Source organism: Heptranchias perlo, chromosome 2, assembly GCF_035084215.1.
Source record: "Heptranchias perlo isolate sHepPer1 chromosome 2, sHepPer1.hap1, whole genome shotgun sequence".
Taxonomy (NCBI): domain Eukaryota; kingdom Metazoa; phylum Chordata; class Chondrichthyes; order Hexanchiformes; family Hexanchidae; genus Heptranchias; species Heptranchias perlo.
Window position 1 is genome coordinate 133,540,392 of NC_090326.1, and position 23,772 is coordinate 133,564,163.

Here is a 23,772-nt window from a genome sequence, read left to right on the forward strand (position 1 = left end):
CACTCTTTCTAGTTTAATAATATCCTTTCTATAATAGGGTGACCAGAACTGTACACAGTATTCCAAGTGTGGCCTAACTAATGTCTTGTACAACTTCAACAAGACATCCCAACTCCTGTATTCAATGTTCTGACCAATGAAACCAAGCATGCTGAATGCCTTCTTCACCACCCTATCCACCTGTGACTCCACTTTCAAGGAGCTATGAACCTGTACTCCGAGATCTCTTTGTTCTATAACTCTCCCCAACGCCGTACCATTAACGGAGTAGGTCCTGGCCCGATTCGATCTACCAAAATGCATCACCTCACATTTATCTAAATTAAACTCCATCTGCCATTCATCGGCCCACTGGCCCAATTTATCAAGATCCCGTTGCAATCCTAGATAACCTTCTTCACTGTCCACAATGCCACCAATCTTGGTGTCATCTGCAAACTTAATCTGCAAACATAATGGTTGCTTCTGATGCTTCATTATTCACATTTAGTGCACACGAGATCAAATCCAAAGAGAATCCTCAGACCCATTCTCATAAATCAAATTCAAAGCACTAAGATGTTTGAGAGAATCCATAAGGTGCTAAATAACTGCAAGACTTTGTAGTTATAAATTTTATAATCGATAACCCCTCATGCACTTAAAATCGATAAGTAACAACATCGCCAAGAGTTAAAATAATACATCAGATGCAATTAGAAACTGAAGTTAGCTGAATTCACTTCATAGGTTTATCCAATTTGGAATGTTTTTGGTGTTTTCGGAATTGTGATTAAACGTCGACAATATATAGAGAATTGAAAATGAGCTTTTATCATTAGTAAGAATGTCAACAACCACAAGCAACTAGCCCCATTCCACAGACAATGCCAGTTTCGCTAAATGACTATTTACAAAAGCGGACACAATCCCTGGCATCGTGGATCTATATCGGACATTAGCCAGGCCGCTTCTGATTTGCTCACTGTGGCATGTTCTTATCGGTTCTCCAGCATATTGTGGCATAAATTTGCCACTGGAGGATCAGGGAGCACAATGGTCTAACTTACGGCACTCATTGCCAATATCGCCGTTGCAGAATTCCGGGCCCTTGTTTTTAATAGACACACCTAAAGCTATTCTGAAATGTTAACTAAAAAGAGGTTTTCCGGTTTCATTGATTTGCAGTGGTTAAGGTGCCAAGGTTTTACCTGACACTGCATTCATTTTTCCTCTCTGACTAAATATTTTGTTTGTACGTAGACCACAGAAAAATCATCGTTCTTTCTTTTATTTTGTTGGGTTTAACTATGGCTAAATGTGTAGCAGAATGCATGTTTGCCTTTCCTCTGTTTCTGCCAATTTTCCCCTTCCCTTGTATTCTCTGAAGCTGTTTAAGATATGGTTCCACAGATGCTAATACCTCACCTTTAAGTCAGGATCAACTCATTTCAGGCGTGCATTTTACATGCTAAACTGTAAAGAATTTTAATGCTCAATGTGGTCTGTTGTGAAGGCTGAAATCACTTCTGTATGTAAACATGGAATTCTAAGCTTAATCTACTGAAACAACAATTTTCTATAATTCATGCTGTTTTAGACTTTTTGGCAAGAGATGTAACTTTTTCTTGTATCTTGAGCTTTCGCTGATGTCTTTAATTGAATTTGACAGGTCCATACAAAATCATTTGTGTAATTCCGAAGAGCAGTTGCTGAGAGGTCACAATCAGCAATAATAATTCACATCTGTAAACACTGAATGTGCGCCATAAACGTTAAAAAAAAAAGGTGGCTGTTGATCCATCTGCTGCAAAATGAATTTTTGGAACAGCAATAAGTGGAAATCTTTTAAATTATACCATTACAGTTCAGGTTCAGTGTTTATAGATATAAAATATTGCTATTCACGCTATCCTCTCCACAACTGCTCATCTGAGAATTGAAATTAAAAACTTCTCAACTTGTCATGCATGATTTTATATTTGGAATCTTTAATAGCATCTAAAGAGCTTCATCAGTTATAGTAGTAACCAATGACCCCAAAAACTAGCCATTCCAGTGCTTTGCAATTTTATTTGTGAATTATTTCTGTGGCTTCACCATGCAGCATCTGAAATACACTTTTAAAAAAAAAATAGTCCTGGTACTAAATTGTTATTGTGGATACCATGTTGTCTATCTGATAAAGCCATTAATTTGCAGGGTTTTTTTTAAATTAAAGTATTTTTGGTAGTTTAAGGTAGAAATTAATGTATCCTGGTTGAGATAAATTATAACTACAGTTATAAAGATTACAGGTATAACATACATATATGTAATATATAACAATATTGAACAAGCTCAATATCTGGCATGATATTGAAACTTCACATGAACAAGAAGAAAACTCATTCACTGAATTGAGATTGTTTGTTTGTTTGTTTGTGTTTGACTGCTTGATTTAGAATTTGCATTTATTTTATTAGGTGACAATCGTAAATTAATCTTTGTGTAGAGAAGTTACTCCAAGTTAAGTTTCAACTTTGTTCTTGAGTGCTGTTGCTTATATCTTCTGATTCTTAAAGTTTTCCTCATCCAGCTTATTGTTTTCATTCATGACTTTAAAACTTGGATCATGTTCCTGTCCTGTATGGATTCCATACAAAATCTAAACTTAGTGTTCTAAGGCCTGGTGCGATCCTTGTATGCCTTTTTGACCATTACAAAGATGATGATACCGGTTGCTCAGAGCAACTAACAAGTCTGTTTATTGAGTGAGAGTGTTTTATTGATCTTGTGCTACATTTTGGTATTGGATCTTGGTAGATATTGAAGCACCTCTGGTAACTGCTTTATCTGTTCTCTGTCTTTCACATGCCTCTCGCTTGGGGATACCACTCCCATCTTTCCCAATTGAAGAAGAGTAGTTCTCCTCAAGTTAATTGAGCACACATGGAAGATTAACATTGTTATTCATAATTTCTTTTATTCTCTATTTGAGCTTCCAGTACTGGTACCTTGTTGGCACTGGTATCTTTCTGTGAAGATCTTTGACATATATGCCTGGTGGTAAATGCAAGCTTCTTTGCCACAGAGAAGAGTGGTACCAAGAGCTTACAGGCCATCAGGTGGTACTGGAATTTCCTCAGTACTGAAAACTAATTAATTTCTTCCATCTCTACTCTGCTTTTATTTATGAAAGGTTAGGTATAGTGACAGCACTTTGGATTAAATGTACATGATGATTGGTTTATCAAGTGTCTGATAGATTGTATAAATCTGATCCTACTAACAGTATCTATTAGTGAGATGAAAAGCAGTTGGCAAAATCAGCCATATGCAAGGTAGTAATGCAGAACAGAATATACAAAATATCTTTTTACAAAACATTACTTGGATATGGCTATTTGTTAAGGAACTGAGGATCTCTGCAATAATTTCTGGTCCTTCTCTTGCTCTGAAAATAATACTTTGGAAGAAATGTGCAGCCAATTAAATATTTTTTTTGAAGCGATTCACTATTGCAATGTAGGGAAATGCAGTAGCCAATTTGCACACAAGGTCCTACAAACAGCAATGTGATAAATGACCAGATAATGTGATGTTAATTGAGGGATAAATGTTCGCCAAGAGACTGGGCGAGCTCCCCTGTTCTTCGAATAGTGCAATGCAATCTTTTATGTCTTATCTAAGAGGGCAGACGGGGCTTCGGTTTAACATCTCATCCGAAAGATGCCACCTCCAATATTGCAGCGCACTCAGTTTGTCTGAGTGTGGCACCAAGGAGCCTGAGTAAAACTGAAGTCAATGGGGATCGGGGGAAAACTCTCCAGTACCTGGAGTCATACCTGGCACAAAGGAAGATGGTTGTGGTTGTTGGAGGCCAATCATTTCAGCTCCAGGATATCACTGCAGGAGTTCCTCCGGGCAGCATCCTAGGCACAACTATCTTCAGCTGCTTCATTGGTGACCTTCCCTCCATCATAAGGTCAGAAGTGGGGCTGTTTGCTGCTGACTGTACATTGTTAGCTCCATTCACAATTCCTCAGATAATGAAGCAGTCCATGCCCAGATGCAGCAAGACCTGGACAACATCCAGACTTGGGCTCATAAGTGAAAAGTAACATTTACGCCACACAAGTGGCAGACAATGATCAGTCTCCAACCAGAGGGATCTTAACCACCTCCCATGATGTGCAAGGGCATTACCATTACTGATTCCCCCACCTTCAGCATCCTGGGGGTCACCATTGACCAGAAACTCGACTGGACCAGCCACGTAAATGCTAAGTCTATTAGAGCAGGTCAGAGGCTGGGTATTCTGCAAGTGGCTCACCTGACCCCCATCCCCCAAAGCTTCTCCATTGCCAACAAGGCACAAATCAGAAGTACGATCATATATTCCCCACTTGCCTGGATGGGTACAGCTGCAACAACACTCAAAGCTCACCGTCCATGGCAAAGCAGTTTGTTTCATCGGCACCCTGACCATTAGCTTAAATATTTACACCCTCCACCTCTGGCGTACCATGGCTGCAATGTGCATATCTACAGGATGCACTGCAGCGAGTCGTCGAGGCTTCTTCAGCAGCACCTCCCAAACCCATGACCTCCACCATCTAGAAGGACAAGGGCAGCAGGTGCATGGGAACACCATCACCTCCAAGTCACACACCATCCTGTCTTGGGCATATATTGTCATCTGTTGTCACTGGATCAAAATCCTGGAAATCCCGACCTAGCAGCATTCATAGAATCATAGAATCATAGAAGTTACAACATGGAAACAGGCCCTTCGGCCCAACATGTCCATGTCGCCCAGTTTATACCACTAAGCTAGTCCCAATTGCCTGCACTTGGCCCATATCCCTCGATACCCATCTTACCCATGTAACTGTCCAAATGCTTTTTAAAAGACAAAATTGTACCCGCCTCCACTACTGCCTCTGGCAGCTCGTTCCAGACACTCACCACCCTTTGAGTGAAAAAATTGCCCCTCTGGACCCTTTTGTATCTCTCCCCTCTCACCTTAAATCTGTGCCCCCTCGTTATAGACTCCCCTACCTTTGGGAAAAGATTTTGACTATCGACCTTATCTATGCCCCTCATTATTTTATAGACTTCTATAAGATCACCCCTTAACCTCCTACTCTCCAGGGAAAAAAGTCCAAGTCTGTCTAACCTCTCCCTGTAAGTCAAACCATCAAGTCCCGGTAGCATCCTAGTAAATCTTTTCTGCACTCTTTCTAGTTTAATAATATCCTTTCTATAATAGGGTGACCAGAACTGTACACAGTACTCCAAGTGTGGCCTCACCAATGCCCTGTACAACTTCAACAAGACATCCCAACTCCTGCATTCAATGTTCTGACCAATGAAACCAAGCATGCTGAATGCCTTCTTCACCACCCTATCCACCTGTGACTCCACTTTCAAGGAGCTATGAACCTGTATTCCTAGATCTCTTTGTTCTATAACTCTCCTCAATGCCCTACCATTAACGGAGTAGGTCCTGGCCCGATTCGATCTACCAAAATGCATCACCTCACATTTATCTAAATTAAACTCCATCTGCCATTCATCGGCCCACTGGCCCAATTTATCAAGATCCCGTTGCAATCCTAGATAACCTTCTTCACTGTCCACAATGCCACCAATCTTGGTGTCATCTGCAAACTTACTAACCATGCCTCCTAAATTCTCATCCAAATCATTAATATAAATAACAAATAACAGCGGACCCAGCACCGATCCCTGAGGCACACCGCTGGACACAGGCCTCCAGTTTGAAAAACAACCCTCTACAACCACCCTCTGTCTTCTGTCGTCAAGCCAATTTTGTATCCAATTGGCTACCTCACCTTGGATCCCATGAGATTTAACCTTATGTAACAACCTACCATGCGGTACCTTGTCAAATGCTTTGCTGAAGTCCATGTAGACCACGTCTACTGCACAGCCCTCATCTATCTTCTTGGTTACCCCTTCAAAAAACTCAATCAAATTCGTGAGACATGATTTTCCTCTCACAAAACCATGCTGACTGTTCCTAATTAGTCCCTGCCTCTCCAAATGCCTGTAGATCCTGTCCCTCAGAATACCCTCTAACAACTTACCCACTACAGATGTCAGGCTCACTGGTCTGTAGTTCCCAGGCTTTTCCCTGCCGCCCTTCTTAAACAAAGGCACAACATTTGCTACCCTCCAATCTTCAGGCACCTCACCTGTAGCGGTGGATGATTCAAATATCTCTGCTAGGGGACCCGCAATTTCCTCCCTAACCTCCCATAACGTCCTGGGATACATTTCATCAGGTCCCGAAGATTTATCTACCTTGATGCGCGTTAAGACTTCCTGCACCTCCCTCTCTGTAATATGTACACTCCTCAAGACATCACTATTTATTTCCCCAAGTTCCCCAACATCCATGCCTTTCTCAACCGTAAATACCGATGTGAAATATTCATTCAGGATCTCACCCATCTCTTGTGGTTCCGCACATAGATGACCTTGTTGATCCTTAAGAGGCCCTACTCTCTCCCTAGTTACCCTTTTGCCCTTTATGTATTTGTAGAAGCTCTTTGGATTCACCTTTGCCTGATCTGCCAAAGCAATCTCATGTCCCCTTTTTGCCCTCCTGATTTCTCTCTTAACTCTACTCCGGCAATCTCTATACTCTTCAAGGGATCCACTTGATCCCAGCTGCCTATGCATGTCATATGCCTCCTTCTTCTTTTTGACTAGGGCCACAATCTCCCGAGTCATCCAAGGTTCCCTACTTCTACCAGCCTTGCCCTTCACTTTATAAGGAATGTGCTTACCCTGAACCCTGGTTAACACACTTTTGAAAGCCTCCCACTTACCAGACGTCCCTTTGCCTGCCAACAGACTCTCCCAATCAACTTCTGAAAGTTCCTGTCTAATACCATCAAAATTGGCCTTTCCCCAATTTAGAATTTTAACTTTTGGGCCAGACCTATCCTTCTCCATAGCTATCTTAAAACTAATGGAATTATGATCACTGGTCCCAAAGTGATCCCTCACTAACACTTCTGTCACCTGCCCTTCCTTATTTCCCAAGAGGAGGTCAAGTTTTGCCCCCTCTCTAGTCGGGCCATCCGCATACTGAATGAGAAATTCCTCCTGAATACACTCAACAAATTTCTCTCCATCCAAGCCCCTGATGCTATGGCTGTCCCAGTCAATGTTGGGAAAGTTAAAGTCCCCTACTATTACCACCCTATTTTTCTTGCAGCTGTCTGTAATCTCCTTACATATTTGCTCCTCAATTTCCCGTTGACTATTTGGGGGTCTGTAGTACAATCCTATCAAAGTGATCTCTCCCTTCTTATTTTTCAGTTCTACCCATATAGACTCAGTGGGCGAACCCTCGGATATATCCCCTCTCACTACTGCTGTGATGTTCTCCCTAATCAAGAACGCAACTCCCCCTCCTCTCTTACCTCCTGCTCTATCTTTCCTATAGCATCTGTACCCTGGAACATTGAGCTGCCAGTCCTGCCCCTCCCTTAGCCATGTTTCAGTAATAGCTATAACATCCCAGTCCCATGTACCCATCCATGCCCTGAGTTCATCTGCCTTGCCCATCAGACTTCTTGCATTGAAATAAATGCAGTTTAATCTAGACTTCCCTTGGTCTTTGCCCTGCTTTCTCAGACCATCTGTCCGGTCATGTTCTGTACACTCTCCCTTACTGCCTTTTGTTTCTGTCACCACTTTATTTCCCACTGACTTCCTGCATCGTTTCCCATCCCCCTGCCACATTAGTTTAAACCCTCCCCAACAGCACTGGCAAACACTCCCCCTAGGACATTGGTTCCAGTCCTGCCCAGATGCAGACCGTCCAATTTGTACTGGTCCCACCTCCCCCAGAACCGGTTCCAATGGCCCAGGAATTTGAATCCCTCCCTCTTGCACCATCTCTCAAGCCACGTATTCATCTTAGCTATCCTGTCATTCCTACTCTGACTAACCCGTGGCACTGGTAGCAATCCTGAGATTACTACCTTTGAGGTCCTACTCTTTAGTTTAACTCCTAACTCCCTAAATTCAGCTTGTAGGACCTCATCCTGTTTTTTACCTATATCGTTGGTGCCTATATGCACCACGACAACTGGCTGTTCACCCTCCCCCTCCAGAATGTCCTGCAGCCGCTCCGAGACATCCTTGACCCTTGCACCAGGGAGGCAACATACCATCCTGGAGTCTCGGTTGCGTCCGCAGAAACGCCTGTCTATTCCCCTTACAATCGAGTCCCCTATCACTATAGCTCTGCCACTCTTTTTCCTGCCCTCCTGTGCAGCAGAGCCAGCCACGGTGCCATGAACCTGGCCACTGCCACCTTCCCCTGGTGAGCCATCTCCCCCAACAGTATCCAAAACGGTATACCTGTTTTGGAGGGAGATGACCGCAGGGGACCCCTGCACTGCCTTCCTACTCTTCCTCTGTCTGTTGGTCACCCATTCACTATCTCCCTCAGTAATTTTTATCTGCGGTGTGACCAACTCACTGAACGTGCTATCCACGACTTTCTCAGCATCGCGGATGCTCCAAAGTGAATCCATCCGCAGCTCCAGAGCCGTCAAGCGGTCAAACAATAGCTGCAGCTGGACACACTTCCCGCAGGTGAAGGAATCAGGGATACAGGAAGGAGCCCTGAATTCCCACATCCCACAAGAGGAACATGACACGGCCCTGGGATCTCCTGCCATGACTTAACCCTTAAATTAGCTTAAGAACAACTACAATGTCAAGAGGAAAAAAAAGGAAAGAAAAACTACTTACCACTCCCTTTAAGGAGTTTACTCCTTTAAATTGTTCTCAATTTAGAGAATGTTAACTACACTAGGGACCTTGATTCACTAAAAAATAAACGCTACTTCCTATAAGACCTGCAGACCTTCCCTTTCTTTTTACTTTAGTTACTGTCGATAAGTAGAAATACTCACCTGAACCTACTCACCAATCAGGTGCCTCCCCTGTGTCGCGTCCCGATCTGATTCCTGACGTCACTTCGAACTCGGTCGCAGCTCCGCTCCGCTCGGCTCGGCTCGGCTCCTCTCAGCTGTTCTCAGCGCTCTGAAATCCCGCCTTTTATCGGACGCTCCCTCCGCTCGGCTCGGCTCCTCTCAGCCGTTCTCAGCGCTCTGAAATCCCGCCTTTTATCGGACGCTCCCTCCGCTCGGCTCGGCTCCTCTCAGCTGTTCTCAGCGCCCTGAAATCCCGCCTTTTATCGGATGCTCCCTCCGCTCGGCTCGGCTCCTCTCAGCTGTTCTCAGCGCTCTGAAATCCCGCCTTTTATCGGACGCTCCCTCCGCTCGGCTCGGCTCCTCTCAGCTGTTCTCAGCGCTCTGAAATCCCGCCTTTTATCGGACGCTCCCTCCGCTCGGCTCGGCTCCTCTCAGCTGTTCTCAGCGCTCTGAAATCCCGCCTTTTATCGGTCGCAGCTCCGCTCCGCTCGGCTCCTCTCAGCTGTTCTCAGCGCTCTGAAATCCCGCCTTTTATCGGACTCTCCCTCCGCTCGGCTCGGCTCCTCTCAGCTGTGGGAGTATCTTGACCACACTGACTGCAGTGCATCAAGAAGTCGACACAAGTAGAAGACGCAAAAGCATACCAAAAATAGCGGGGAACTAAGGGGTAAATGAGAGTGAGGAACTTAAATCAATTAATATCACTAGAGAAAAAGTAATGGACAAACCAATGGGACTAAAAGCCGGCAAATCCCCTGGACCTTTTTTTTCCTTCGATCATGGGATGTGGGCGTTGCTGGTGAGGCCAGCATTTATTGCCCATCCCTAATTGCCCTTGAGAAGGTGGTGGTGAGCCGCCTTCTTGAACCGCTGCAGTCCGTGTGGTGAAGGTTCTCCCACAGTGCTGTTAGGAAGGGAGTTCCAGGATTTTGACCCAGCGACGATGAAGGAACGGTGATATATTTCCAAGTCGGGATGGTGTGTGACTTGGAGGGGAACGTGCAGGTGGTGTTGTTCCCATGTATTTGCTGCTCTTGTCCTTCTAGGTGGTAGAGGTTGCAGGTTTGGGAGGTGCTGTCGAAGAAGCCTTGGCGAGTTGCTGCATTGCATCCTGTGGATGGTACACATTGCAGCCACTGTGCGCCAGTGGTGGATGGAGTGCCAATCAAGCGGGCTGCTTTGTCCTGGATGGTGTCGAGCTTCTTGAGTGTTGTTGGAGCTGCACCCATCCAAGCAAGTGGAGAGTATTCTATCACACTCCTGACTTGTGCCTTGTAGATGGTGGACAGGCTTTGGGGAGTCAGGAGGTGAGTCACTCGCCGCAGAATACCCAGCCTCTGACCTGCTCTTGTAGCCACAGTATTTATATGGCTGGTCCAGTTAAGTTTTTGGTCAATGGTGACCCCCAGGATGTTGATGGTGGGGGATTCGGTGATGGTAATGCCGTTGAATGTTATGGGGAGGTGGTTAGACACTCTCTTGTTGGAGATGGTCATTGCCTGGCACTTGTCTGGCGCGAATTTTACTCGCCACTTATGACCCCAAGCCTGGATGTTGTCCAGGTCTTGCATGTGGGCTCGGACTGCTTCATTATCTGAGGGGTTGCGAATGGAACTGAACACTGTGCAATCATCAGCGAACATCCCCATTTCTGATCTTATGATGGAGGGAAGGTCATTGATGAAGCAGCTGAAGATGGTTAGGCCTAGGACACTGCCTTGAGGAACTCCTGCAGCAATGCCCTGGGGCTGAGATGATTGGCCTCCAACAACTACTACCATCTTCCTTTGTGCTAGGTATGACTCCAGCCACTGGAGAGTTATCCCCCTGATTCCCATTGACTTCAATTTTACTCGGGCTCCTTGGTGCCACACTCTGTCAAATGCTGCCTTGATGTCAAGGGCAGTCACTCTCACCTCACCTCTGGAATTCAGCTCTTTTGTCCATGTTTGGACCAAGGTTGTAATGAGGTCAGGAGCCGAGTGGTCCTGGTGGAACCCAAACTGAGCATCGGTGAGCAGGTTATTGGTGAGTAAGTGCCGCTTGATGGCACTATCGACGACACCTTCCATCACTTTGCTGATGATTGAGAGTAGACTGATGGGGCGGTAATTGGCCGGATTGGATTTGTCCTGCATTTTGTGGACAGGATTTTCCACATTGTCGGGTAGATGCCAGTGTTGTAGCTGTACTGGAACAGCTTGGCTAGAGGCGCAGCTAGTTCTGGAGCACAAGTCTACAGCACTACAGCCGGGATGTTGTCAGGGCCCATAGCCTTTGCTGTATCCAGTGCATTCAGCCATTTCTTGATATCACGTGGAGTGAATTGAATTGGCTGAAGACTGGCTTCTGTGGTGGTGGGGATATCGGGAGGCGACCGAGATGGATCATCCACTTGGCATTTCTGGCTGAAGATGGTTGCAAACACTTCAACCTTGTCTTTTCCACTCGTGCTGGACTCCGCCTCATTGAGGATGGGGATGTTTACAGAGCCTCCTCCTCCCGTTAGTTGTTTAATTGTCCACCACATCCAGTCGTGAATGGTGGTGGACAATTCTGATCCGTTGGTTGTGGAATTGCTTAGCTCTGTCTATAGCATGTTGCTTCCGCTGTTTAGCATGCATGTAGTCCTGAGTTGTAGCTTCACCAGGTTGGCACCTCATTTTTAGGTACGCCTGGTGCTGCTCCTAGCATGCTGTTCTGCACTCCTCATTGAACCAGGGTTGATCCCCTGGCTTGTTGGTAATGGTAGACTGAGGAATATGCTGGGCCATGAAGTTACAGATTGTGCTGGAATACAATTCTGCTGCTGCTGATGGCCCACAACACCTCATGGATGCCCAGTTTTGAGCTGCTAGATCTGTTCTGAATCTATCCCATTTAGCATGGTGGTAGTGCCACACAACACGTTGGCCTATATCCTCGGGTTCTAAAAGAGGTGGCTGCAGAGATAGCGGATGATGCATTGGTTTTGATCTTCCAAAATTCTCTAGATTCTGGAACGATCCCAGTGGACTGGAAGGTTGCAAATGTTACCCCGCTATTCAAGAAGGGAGGGAGAGGGGAAACTACAGGCCAGTTAGCTTAACATCGGTCGTTGGGAAAATGCTAGAATCCATTATTAAGGAAGTGGTAATGGCACTTAGAAAATCATAATATGATTAGACAGTGTCAACATGGTTTTATGAAAGGGAAATAATGTTTGACAAACTTATTAGTTTTTTGAGGATGTAACTAGCTGGGTCGATAAAGGGAAACCAGTGGATGTAGTATATTTGGATTTTCAAAAGGCATTCGATAAGGTGCCACATAAAAGGTTGTTATATAAGGTAAGGGCTCATGGAGTTGGGGGTAATATATTAGGATGGATAGAGGATTGTTTAAAGGACAGAAAACAGAGAGTGGGGATATGTGGGTCATTCTCAGGTTGGCAGGCTGTAACTAGTGGGGTGCCGCAAGGATCAGTGCTTGGGCCTCAGCTATTTACAATCTATATTAATGATTTAGATGAAGGGACCAAGTGTAATTTATCCAAGTTTGCTGACAATACAAAGCTAGATGGGAAAGTAAGCTGTAAGGAGGACAGAGTATGCAAAGGGATATTGAAAGATTAAGTGGGTGGGCAAAAAGGTGGTAGATGGAATATAATGTGGGGAAATGTGAGGTTATGCACTTTGTAGGGAGAATAGAAAAACAGAATTTTTTTTAAATGGTGAGAAACTATTAAATGTTGGTGTTCAGAGAGACTTGGGTGACCTCGTACAAGAAAAACAAAAAGTTAGTATGCAGGTACAGCAGGCAATTAGGAAAGCAAATGGAATGTTGGCCTTTATTGCAAGGGGGTTGGAGTACAAGGGGGAAGTCTTACTACAGTTGTACAGGACTTTAGTGAGACCTCACCTGGAGTACTGTGTGCAGTTTTGGTCTCTTTATCTAAGGAGGAATATACTTGCCTTGAAGGCAGCACAATGAAGGTTCACTAAATTAATTCCTGGGATGAGAGGGTTGTCTTATGAGAAGTAGTTGAGTAGAAAGGGGCTATTCTCTCTGAAGTTTATAAGAATGAAAGTTATCAGTTTGATGGGGTCCAAAAAGTTGGTAAATATGTGTAAACAGAACAATTCTGAGTGGAAACCAAGAATTTTCAGTCTAAATACAAAGATCTCCCAGCCAAAAGTTTGTCTGAGAGAACTGAGTGCCCTGCTGCAATAACTCACCTTTTATCCCCATCTGTCAAACACGGATTTAAATGTCCAAATGGCTGCCGGCTGAAACACAACTCCTTCACCATGGCGTGTTTCACAGAGCACGGGAAACACGCTGAGGCAGCGTTGAAATCACTTGCCAGCATAATTAGTTACATTCATGCACATTTCGATTACTTTAAGTACTTGAATTGTTAGTTTAAATATTGTCCTGCTGACTTTAATTGCTCCAAAAAAAACACACTTTTCTTTGCCCGCCCCCGGACTTTCATTTTAAAATTGAGCCCATGGAGTTAGATCACAGATCAGCCATGATCTTAATGAATGGCAGAACAGGCTTGAGGGGCTAAATGGTCTACTCCTGTTCCTATGTTCTGTATTCTGTTTGACTCCATTCTTGATGGACTAGTTGGTCTTTTCCTGCCCTTTTTCATATATTTGAATGTTTTGGTGGTACAGATTGCAGATATCTGCCGCCTCCTTCATGCCGAGCTGCTTCTGGCTGGGTCTGGCGGCATTTCATTACACATCACAGTCAAAGTCACTGCTGCCCTCAATTTCTTCACCTCCAGACCATTCCAGGATGCCACCGGTGACATCGCCGGGGTCTCAGTCATCTGCACACAAATTCATAAGGCAGGTCACCGACTGCTTGTTTCGCAGAGCCTCGCAATATGTCAACTTCCCCATGGACGACCTCAGCCAGACGGAGAGGGCAGTGGGATTCCACTCTGGCTGGCTTCTCGCGTGTCCAGGGTGCAATCAATTGCACGCATATAGCAATCTGAGCAGCTCCACACGAGCCAGGACTGTTCATCAACTCCATCACTCCAACGCTCAGCTCGCTTGTGACCACTGCAAAAGATTTCTTCACGTGTCCGCCAGATTCCTTGGCAGCTGCCACGATTCGTTCATTCTGAGGGAATCCAACATCCTGGGCCTCTTCCGCGCACCGAACACCCTTAAGGGCTGGCTCCTCGGGGACAAGGGATACCCCCTGCACATGTGGCTCATGACACCTCTGAAGAACCCCATCAGCGAGCAACAGCATCGATACAAAGACAGCACATCGCCACCAGGTCTATATGTGAACATGCGATAGGGTCACTGAAGATGCGATTTCGGTGCCTCGATCGTTCTGGGGAGCGCAACAATATGCACCAGCGAGAGGGGGTCGCATTATAGTAGTGTTATGTCCTGCACATGTGGCACAACAGAGAGGGGTACCGATTGAGGAGGCCCCATCCACTCATCTGCCATCCACATGGAGGAGGAGGACGAACCCATGGGCAGAGCAGCAGCTCACCTGGCTGCTCGTGAGGCCAGGGAGTCACTCATATATGAACGGCTCTCGTAAGATCAGAAAGTGAGAAGAGTCCAGTCCTCTCTCCACCTAAAAAAATCAGTGCCAACACCGGTTTCCCACCCCCCCCACACAAAACAGTCCTGCAACTACACATACACCCACTGTAAAGTGCCCCAATGGGTGGTATCAAGTGTCACCGTTCATGGTGAAGCAAATGAAAGGGTGCTATTGCAAAAGCCAGTCAAGAATGGGCAAGACATGGCAGTGGTGGTGAGAATGATAACATTTAATGTGACTTTAACATAAACCAAATATAAATGAAAAACATGACAGTCTGTCAGGCACCCTTGTGCATACCTTTCGTGATCGCAAATCCTTAGCCTTTCTCTTCCTACTACTTCTACTTGGTGCATCCCCTGTGGCTGCAGCAGAGGTTATAGAAGGTTGCTCATGTCCATGGCCAGACTGCTTAGATGCTTTTGGCCTATGCCCTCTGGGTTTTGGAGCCTGCGAGGGCCCCTCCAAGGATTGCTCCACCTCCACAGGGGCTGACTCGGCCTCCTGGAGAGGAGGCAGCATTGTGGATACTGGTTGAGAGGGGGGCAATGGGTGAGACGTGGGAGCGCTTTGAGTGGCATCCCCACTTCCGTGTCCCCTTTCGCCATCATCCTTCTCCTGGGCCAGTCCCACTCCTACCACCCTGCTGGACAACAGTTTGGAGGACATGTGTGATGCCTTGTAAGGCCACTTCTAAAGTATCTATCAGTCTGTTTAAGGCAGAAGAATGTTGTGCACCGAGTTTGCATGGCCATTGTCAGGGCCCGAATGGACTCCTTTTGTGAGCCGTGCTTGTAGCTCAACAGAGGCTAGCCTTCTCTCCATTGCAGACATTTCCGCAGTTACCAGTGACACTATCTGAGATTCCCTCCCGTACCTGTGCCGCCATTCCACTAGTGCAGGAGTTGGACTCCCATTCTCTGGGCTGTTATGGAGAGTGTACATGGCACCTGTTCCAGTAGCTCTCAAATGTGCTGTTGGACCTCGATCAATCTCCTTTTAAAGAATGGCCCCCAGGGTTCAGCATCTGCTTCCAGTTGAGCAGAGCCTGGAGAGGAGTGCGCCCACCGATGGGGACTCTCCACAGCTGCCCCTGCCGCCAGTGTCTGCTCGTGCTCATTTGTGCGTGCTGACTCACCAGGTGCCAATCCAACTAACTGCCTACTAGGACCCAACGAGGTGTGAGTATCTGCGCTGGTGGATAGCTTGCTAAGACGTGACTGTGCACCCTCAGAGGCCGGCAGGTCCTCTGATGAATCGCCCTCTGCCGTCGCTGCAGTCGTTGAAGAGAAGGCAATATTAAGCATGGTCACAGATGTGTCATGTTGCAATGAGCATACTGAGGTGTTCAACATGCCAATCGTTGTTCACACACAACATGAATTGATGTTATGAATGTTAAAGTTGTGTTAACAGATGTTTGTGGGGTACCAGTCTCAGCGTCCCCGAACGTGCAGCTGATCTCCAGGGCCGCCGCCGCCGCCGCCTCCACGTGAGGACCACTGTTTTTTGTGGCCCCCCTCCAGTCCTCTCCCTCTCGTGCATTTTGCGCGCTCATAAGGGGAGAAAGTACAGACGTGTGAGTGAGTGGCGAAGTGACCACCCGAGGAATAAGAACATAAGAACATAAGAAATTGGAGCAGGAGTAGGCCAATCGGCCCCTCGAGCCTGCTCCGCCATTCAATAAGATCATGGCTGATCTGATCCCAACCACAAATCTAAAGAACACAAGAAGTCGGAGCAGGACCCGGCCACATAGCCCCTGGGCCCTCTCCGCCACCCACAGGGCATTGACCGATCCGAACTCAGCTTCATGTCCAATTTCCTGCCCGCTCCCCATAGCTTTGAGTGAGGCTGACCGTGAAAGAGGTGCATTAGAGGATGAGTATCAGACAGAGACATCACATTGGATCAGGACTGGGGTGCGTGGTAGTGGAGGGATCACAAATGGGGAGGCGAGGAAGTGCAGGTAAGTTGAGGCTGAGCCTTAAGTGGGTGTGAGGAATGATCTTGGCAGTGCAGAATGAATTGAAAGGGGTGGGTGGATGATGTGCACCACGGAATGCAGGAGAATTGGTAAATGTGCTCACTTTTGCTGACCTAGTTGGGTCATTGAAACACTTCCTGCACTGGACCCAAATGTGGGATATGTTGCTGCTGGTGACCTCCTCTCCTACTTCGAGCCAGGCCTTCTTGGTGGCAGAGGCAGGGCACTTCCTCCTGTCAGCCTGGTAAAATAGTTCCCTCCTCCTCCTCGCCCCGGCCAGCAGCATCTGAAGTGAGGCATCGCTGAATCTTGGAGCAGCCTTGCCCCTGTGCTGCTCCATTGGGTCTTCTGGCTCTTTGCTCCAGCAAAATCCATTAGAGCAATGGCCCTTTAAATACAGACACTCCTGCTGATAGCCTGTCGTGCAGGTGCACAGTCTGCCCACTGCGCAGCTTTCGGACGGCGAAACAAGATTAATGGCCACCAATTAAGTCGCAATCACGTGGTGAAAGGTAAGTTTTTTATTATTCGGGTTTGCCGCGCACCCATTAACCCCCCCCCCCCCACTGCCATCCCGCCACCCTTTTAAAATTGAGCCCCGTATACCTGCCTTAGCCCCATATCCCTTAATACCTTTGGTTAACAAGGCTTTTATATACAAAGGATGGTAGAAGTTTGGAACTCCTGCAAACGGCAGTTGATGTTAGCTCAATAGTTAATTTTAAATCTGAGATTGATAGACTTTTGTTAACCAAAGGTATTAAGGTTTAGGGGGTATCAACTGCCACTTGCAGAAGAGAGTTCCAAACTCCTACCACCCTTTGCGTGTAGAAGTATTTCCTAACTTCACTCCTGAAAGGAACATTTTGTATCCTGCAGACATCCCTTTTCTAATTCTGTAATTTAATTTTACTTTTGCGATGAGCAGCAACCTTTTTGAAGCATTTCCATACAAGCAGAATTTAGTTTATTGTAAAGATACTATGGTGAAAGCGAGGTTGTTAAAGCACATAAGTGTGGAAGTGGGAGAAATTCTTTCAATATAAAGTAATCTTTTGATATCTATCCATTTGTGGGTAATATTATAAATGTCACCTACCAGGTAAATTTATTTTTATTTTGGCTTGTCTTTAGCCACACTGCAGGCACCTTAAGTGGAGGTTGTGGGAATGTAATTCCCATTTAAATTCTTTCTCTGCCCTTGGTGATTTTAAAACTTGTACCCAGCTAGGAATCCTGCTGACATTAGTTAGTAGCTCTTCTACATACCTACTGATTGCCATCTGGGCTAGTTCAGTGCACCAAATGAGATGTCTGACCAGGAAAATTTAGTGCGAACCCAATACTCAACTTTCAGTACAGGGGTGCCTCCTGATTAGGATCCAGTACTGGCCTGGATGCGGATGTGCAGAACTTTCAGTGGAGTTGTTCACTGAGGTCAACGGGTTTTTCAGCTATGTGCGAGACCTAAAATGGAAGGTCTTGCAGGTATGAGAAAAACAAATTATAATACAAAAAATTTCTTGCCAGATAAGAGGTTTATAATACCTGGAATTAGGGTTATATATATATTGAAAATGCTCCCTCCTTTTGAATCTTCTAAATAAATAAACTCCTGGATAGATTTGTTTCAGCTAAGAAAATTATCTAAAACAATATACTGGAGTACAGTGACATGATTGAAAAGGTTACCTTGTGTCAAAATCCATCCTTATTAAATCTTTTGAACTTAGTGTTATTGGTGGGTTAAATAATATTTTATATTTGGATAGATTTGAAAGCCTCAGCCATCAAGCAAACCATAAATATATCAAGTAAATGATAGCCCTACCCAGACAGTTACAATGTAATTAAATTAGGCTTTGTTTGCCCCTCCCCTTGCAGAAATATTCACGTCTTCTATGAATATTGCTAAATCTGGATAGAGTTGCTGAATTCCAATCGAAGATTGAGGACTGGTTAGCATTAAGGGCATATGTATTAGCTTAGTTGTAATGATTTCCCTGCTACTAAGAATGTCTTATTGTTTATAAATCTTCCTTCATGCTCTGGAACCAGTTATGTTATATATGGATTGCTATCAGGACTCTTCTGCTTTCAGAATCGTAGGAGTCCAGAAATACCTGTCCCACCCATCCTCTTAGTTTAATTGCTTCTGTTTCCTTCAAGTAAAATTCTTGGATTAGCTCAACTTCACATTTCATTCTAGACATTTTGGATAGACTTTTGGATCATTTCACTGTGCAATTAATCTCCTTAGCATTCCATGAGATCATTTTTTAAAAAATCTGTCTTTTTACCAATGTAGCTCATTTTATAAGATCATTCTGGAACTCCAATCGGGCATGTTTAGAATTATGCTACTGGCTGCTTGGATAAGTTAATCTTCAGGAATGGTTTAAGAATTCTTGATTTTTGCAAAGGCTGTTAGACAAATAATCTGATGATTTTGGCTACTGCTGTTTTTAGCCACAGGGGGGCGCTTACAGCCAAGTTATGGGATTTGTTGCTCCTGTGGCTCTTGGTGAGCTGAAATCTTCATGCTGTCATAGGCATGACAAGTGGAATCTACTGGGCTTGACGATGCTGGATTTTAACTATGATAAATGAGAAGGTCTTTACAGTTGGTGAAGCATACACAATTAGTTTAGTATAAGGCACACTTAAGTACTTAATCTAATTCTACTTGCCAGAACTTTCCACATTGTGTGTGTTGGTGTCATTCTTTTCCACTTTTGACCATGCTCCTGAAATCAGAAACATTTCCTATTTCAACACTATACAAAATTAACTGCCTCCTGTTTCTTTTATAAACAGTCTTGCAAGACTAATGTATTAAAATTCTGGTCCTTTTTCGGCACTTATCAGCAGTTTCTTCAAAAAAAATGCATCTGTTTGGCATGGCAGCATTTAAAATTGGCATTCGCTACTAGAAAATTTTAAAATTTACTAGGGTGAAACTGGCTTGCTAGTAATTACTAGGGAGCAGCTGTTCAAACATGATAAATAATGCATTCAAGTAACAATAATGAGATCATAAAGCATATTTTAAATAAGAACAGTAAATCAAAAATATAAATGAACACGATGAAGTGAGCAAGAGCGATTTTCTGTCTTAGAATTTAACTACCGGTAAATTTTTCTAGCTACCGGAAATGCTCATTTGAACAATGCATGATCTGCCAGCGGTTTTAATTTGGATCTGCCATTTTAAAAATATATATGATGTCAAATATAAAATGTTTATATGTTTACACTGTAGAAATGGTTTCATTTTTAGTTTACTGGAGGCAGCTGTGATTTCCTACATGTTCAGTTTAGTGTGTGAAACGTGAAGATTAGATCCTTTTTTCCTTTTGCATAAAAAAAATGTTAATCACCTAAAATCAGTTTTGTTCACCCTTTCCCAAAAATCTAGCTGTGAACGTCATTAATTTTTATGCAGCTTTACCCAAATACATATAATATTTCTAGTAAACTAACCATGAAAGATGACAGAAGAAAACTAGACAGTAAGTACACTCACTTATTTCTCTTTCTCTCTCTTCCCCTCCCCTTCCCCCCCCGCCCCCCCCTCAATTGCCCTCAATAAATGTCATTATTCTTGATTTCAGGATACTGCTGGACAAGAACGGTTTAGGACCTTGACTCCCAGTTACTATCGAGGGGCACAAGGTGTTATCCTAGGTAAAATTATTTAAAAACTTCTAAAGTCTGATTTCATGAACAGCATGCAGTACTGATTGATTTACAATTTCTTAGGTTATGTTGCTTTTACTTCCTTTCTATCATAAAGCAACTTTAGCCACCAGGCAATAAAAAGGGTGTTATCCTATTCACACCTTCTTTAATGCTGCTTTATCTCCAAGGTTAAATTAGCTACATAAGTTTCTAAATGTTTCTTTTTCAGTATATGATGTAACCAGAAGAGACACCTTTATAAGACTAGAAAATTGGCTGAATGAGCTGGAAACATATTGCACAAGGAACGATATTGTGAAAATGTTAGTAGGAAACAAAATTGACAAAGTAAGTGATGCAATTTAGATGTATGTCTGTTGTATTTATCTTTTGTTTTCAATCTGTTATACTATTTATATTGTGCCTCTCAACAAAATTACTTATAAATAAATAACTTGTTTTTTTAAATACTTTTTCCAGTGGTAGAGTTGGGATTTGTTCCTTGCTACTGCTTGCCACTCAGCCCTCAATATCTTTAGGCAGTTTGGTAGCTATAACAGTATTTAAATTGGGTCAGAAGTAGAATTTAAATTTAGTTCTCCGTTTTTTGAGGAAACCTACCTACATTATGCTTTTACCAGTTCTCTGCGAGGCTAGGCCAGTAGATGGAGCACTGTAGAGCTTACTCTCCTGATGGAAGAAAAAGAAAGGAAAAAGTAAGACATTTTGCCTCTGCAGCTGTGAACTTGCTGTCAGTGCCCACAAGGGTTATCCATAGCCCAGAATAACCTGGTAGGTGGAAGATGCACTGCAGTTGAGGACTTTTTATTGTATTTGTGTACATAACATTTTAAAGTCTCCTTCCAATGGAATTGTATCAGACTTTATGTAATAGCTTATTTTACCACTGGTCAGTTTGTCATGAGGTAAATGAATCAGTGAAAACCACAATGGCAGTACCTTGCTATTGTATTTAGCTTTTGAGTTCTCCTTTTCCTCAATTAAAAAAAAATATTGTTGCCCTTGTAGTTTTAAATATATATTGATGCTTTTAAGTATTCTACTGTTGGTTCATATAAACTGTGTTGCTCCCATAAAATTCAAGATGGCTTCTTAGTGTTGTCTCTGTAATTTGAAAAACCTAATAGTACTGAAAGATGCTTCTCTAGTTTTGAAGGAAGTACCAAATGTAACTCACGTTATCAAGAAAACGTGATAGCAAAATTGTCTAATTTTAACAAAGCCAAATATTCACATGTATGCATGAGATGTTAAATTTACAGAACTATTAAAGAATTCTGTGATGAAAATTTTAAGCTGCTCACTGCTTGACTGGTGGGGATTTTACTTGTTTATCTTTTCACATGAAAAAGCATAAACTTTGAACAAAATTAAACGAATCCTTTTTTAAAAAAAAATAAAATACACTTCAGTAGAGAAGGGGGTTGGGTCAGAGACATTGAGAAGGAAGAATTGGAGGTGGAGGAATTGAGTATTATAGTTGTTTGTGGATCGGTGTCAAATTTTGTTTGATAAAGCTGCTGTGAAGCGCCTCGGGACATTTTGCTACGTTAAAGGTGTTACATGGTTGCAAGTAGTTGTTGTTTGAGTTGCTTGCTTCTGTTTCAGCTTGCCTTGAAAGTCACTCAATTCTGGCTCATTGAATTCTTCAGCCTCGTTGGGACTATTAATGCATACTGTTTTGAATAGCTTAATTAGTAGAGGTGTTGCAATCGTAGTCCTATTTTAAAATAAAATCCAAACACTCCTGAGATTACCACTTCATACGTCTGCAGTAAACTAGTCACGAATAGCCAGCTCAATAAATTTAAAACACAGGAAATATACAGCAGCATCTGACAGAAAAGGCAGGCTAGCATTTTGAATAGCAACCCTTTTATTTCCTGTGTTTTCTGCTCTTCTTTCAGATTTCCTGGATTTCATTTTTATTTAATTCAGTAGATCTACAATAGGCACACGGGTTTATAAAAGTATCTTCTGCATGCTAACAGCCCAAAGGCTTCCACCTGACTACCGTACTTGGAATTAAATTGTCCCTACTTTAGATCTAAAAGGCTGATCCATTGAGTTTGTTGTTATGAATGTTTCAATGCAGATTCAAACAGCAGTGATCTCAGGAATGTTTACGATAAAATTTTCAAAGAAAAAGTGTTATTGCTACCATATTGAAACTGCTACTGCAGGGATGTCAATCCTTTGTAGATAAGCATAAACACCATAAAGGATTATGAAAATAAATGCTTCCGTTAGAGATCTTCCACACACAAGCTCTTGTGTTTATTTTTCGCACGTATGCCCACAGGAAGGTTTTGAGAAATGCCACTTGCCTTCATCTTTGACATTTCCACTGGAAATCATGCTGGATCATTTAGCACTTTTTTTGCCTTTTTCCAAGATTCTCCTAGACGCTCGCATACTGAATTAAGCACATGCCTTGAAATTGCGCTCTTTGAATATTAGCTTATGTTTGCATGAAATTCCTTTGCATTATCTTAAGAGGTGTTAACCCATTTATTCATATGAGTACATAAGTGCTTGTATGCTAATATTCAAAGAGGCTAATTTCAAGGTTCTATCTTTTTAAACTAGTATCCCCATTGCACTTTCTGAAAGTATTCATTCTCTCTGGGGTAGTGAGGAACACCTGAGGACAACATCTCAAGAAATTTGTACGCACTGCAATCAGGTGATCCTTTCCTGCTGCAATGTATGTACAGAAGGCCTCACTCTGGGCTATGCTTTTAGTTCGCCTGCAAACATTAATAACTGATCCCTTTCAGCGTGAAAAATAGTCAACATTTGTGATCATTGTTTTGCTCAGAATAAGAACCTTTTTAATGGTGCAGCTGTGGTACAGGCCTGCCTAAAAATGACAATCCTCTGGGTCCAAACACCAGTTTTTATACTACAGTTGAGTCTTCATATATTGAACTTCAGTGTACAGATTATCTCCATATATTGAGTAATTTTGGCTTGGCCTTGCTCTCCTAGACTCAACCACCAGCTCCCATGTTCACCGAATGCTTGTGTTTGCCCTAGGTACAGTATAGCATCTGTATCCCTAAACTTGGCCTGACATCAATGTTGTGCTAGCCTCTTGCAGTATCCTGACTTCATTTAAAATCTAACACCACTAAGAACAGACCACTGGGCTGTCAAATTCAGACAGACATGTCCAGCAGAATAGGAGTAGTGCTGACTGCTCCAAATCTCAGTCTTACACTGTTTTGCACATTGACCCAGAGTCAGAGAGAGAGAAAAGAGTGAGAAATCAGCTGACCAGATACTTGATTCAGGAGGATAACACAACGTTGGTATCAGGGACAGATTTAGAAATACTCTACCTGTAACAAAAGAGCAGGAGGCAGATGCTGGAAAGACCTAGAAAGCAGAGCCACACTAAGCAAAATTCTCCAAGTATCAAAGTCTTGATATGTGAATGTTTTTAACAGTTCCTTTGGACTTTGATATGTCATGGCAACTGGACTTGTGTCCTCCTAGTAGTATGTTGATGTCGAACAAATAAGGAAGAGTATTCAGTTACAAGAAAGACTTGAAAAATTGGTA

General features: G+C 43.6%; 1 protein-coding gene across 1 annotated transcript in view; it reads left to right on the forward strand.

Annotated features, from left to right (window-relative positions):
- The window catches only part of rab18a (RAB18A, member RAS oncogene family), a 60,831-nt gene that overhangs the window by 31,633 nt on the left and 5,426 nt on the right, over positions 1-23,772 (forward strand). Inside the window, exons 4-5 of the mRNA XM_068007168.1 lie at positions 20,118-20,190; positions 20,414-20,532. Coding sequence (XP_067863269.1) covers positions 20,118-20,190; positions 20,414-20,532 — 192 coding nt within the window. The remainder of the gene's footprint in view (positions 1-20,117; positions 20,191-20,413; positions 20,533-23,772) is intronic.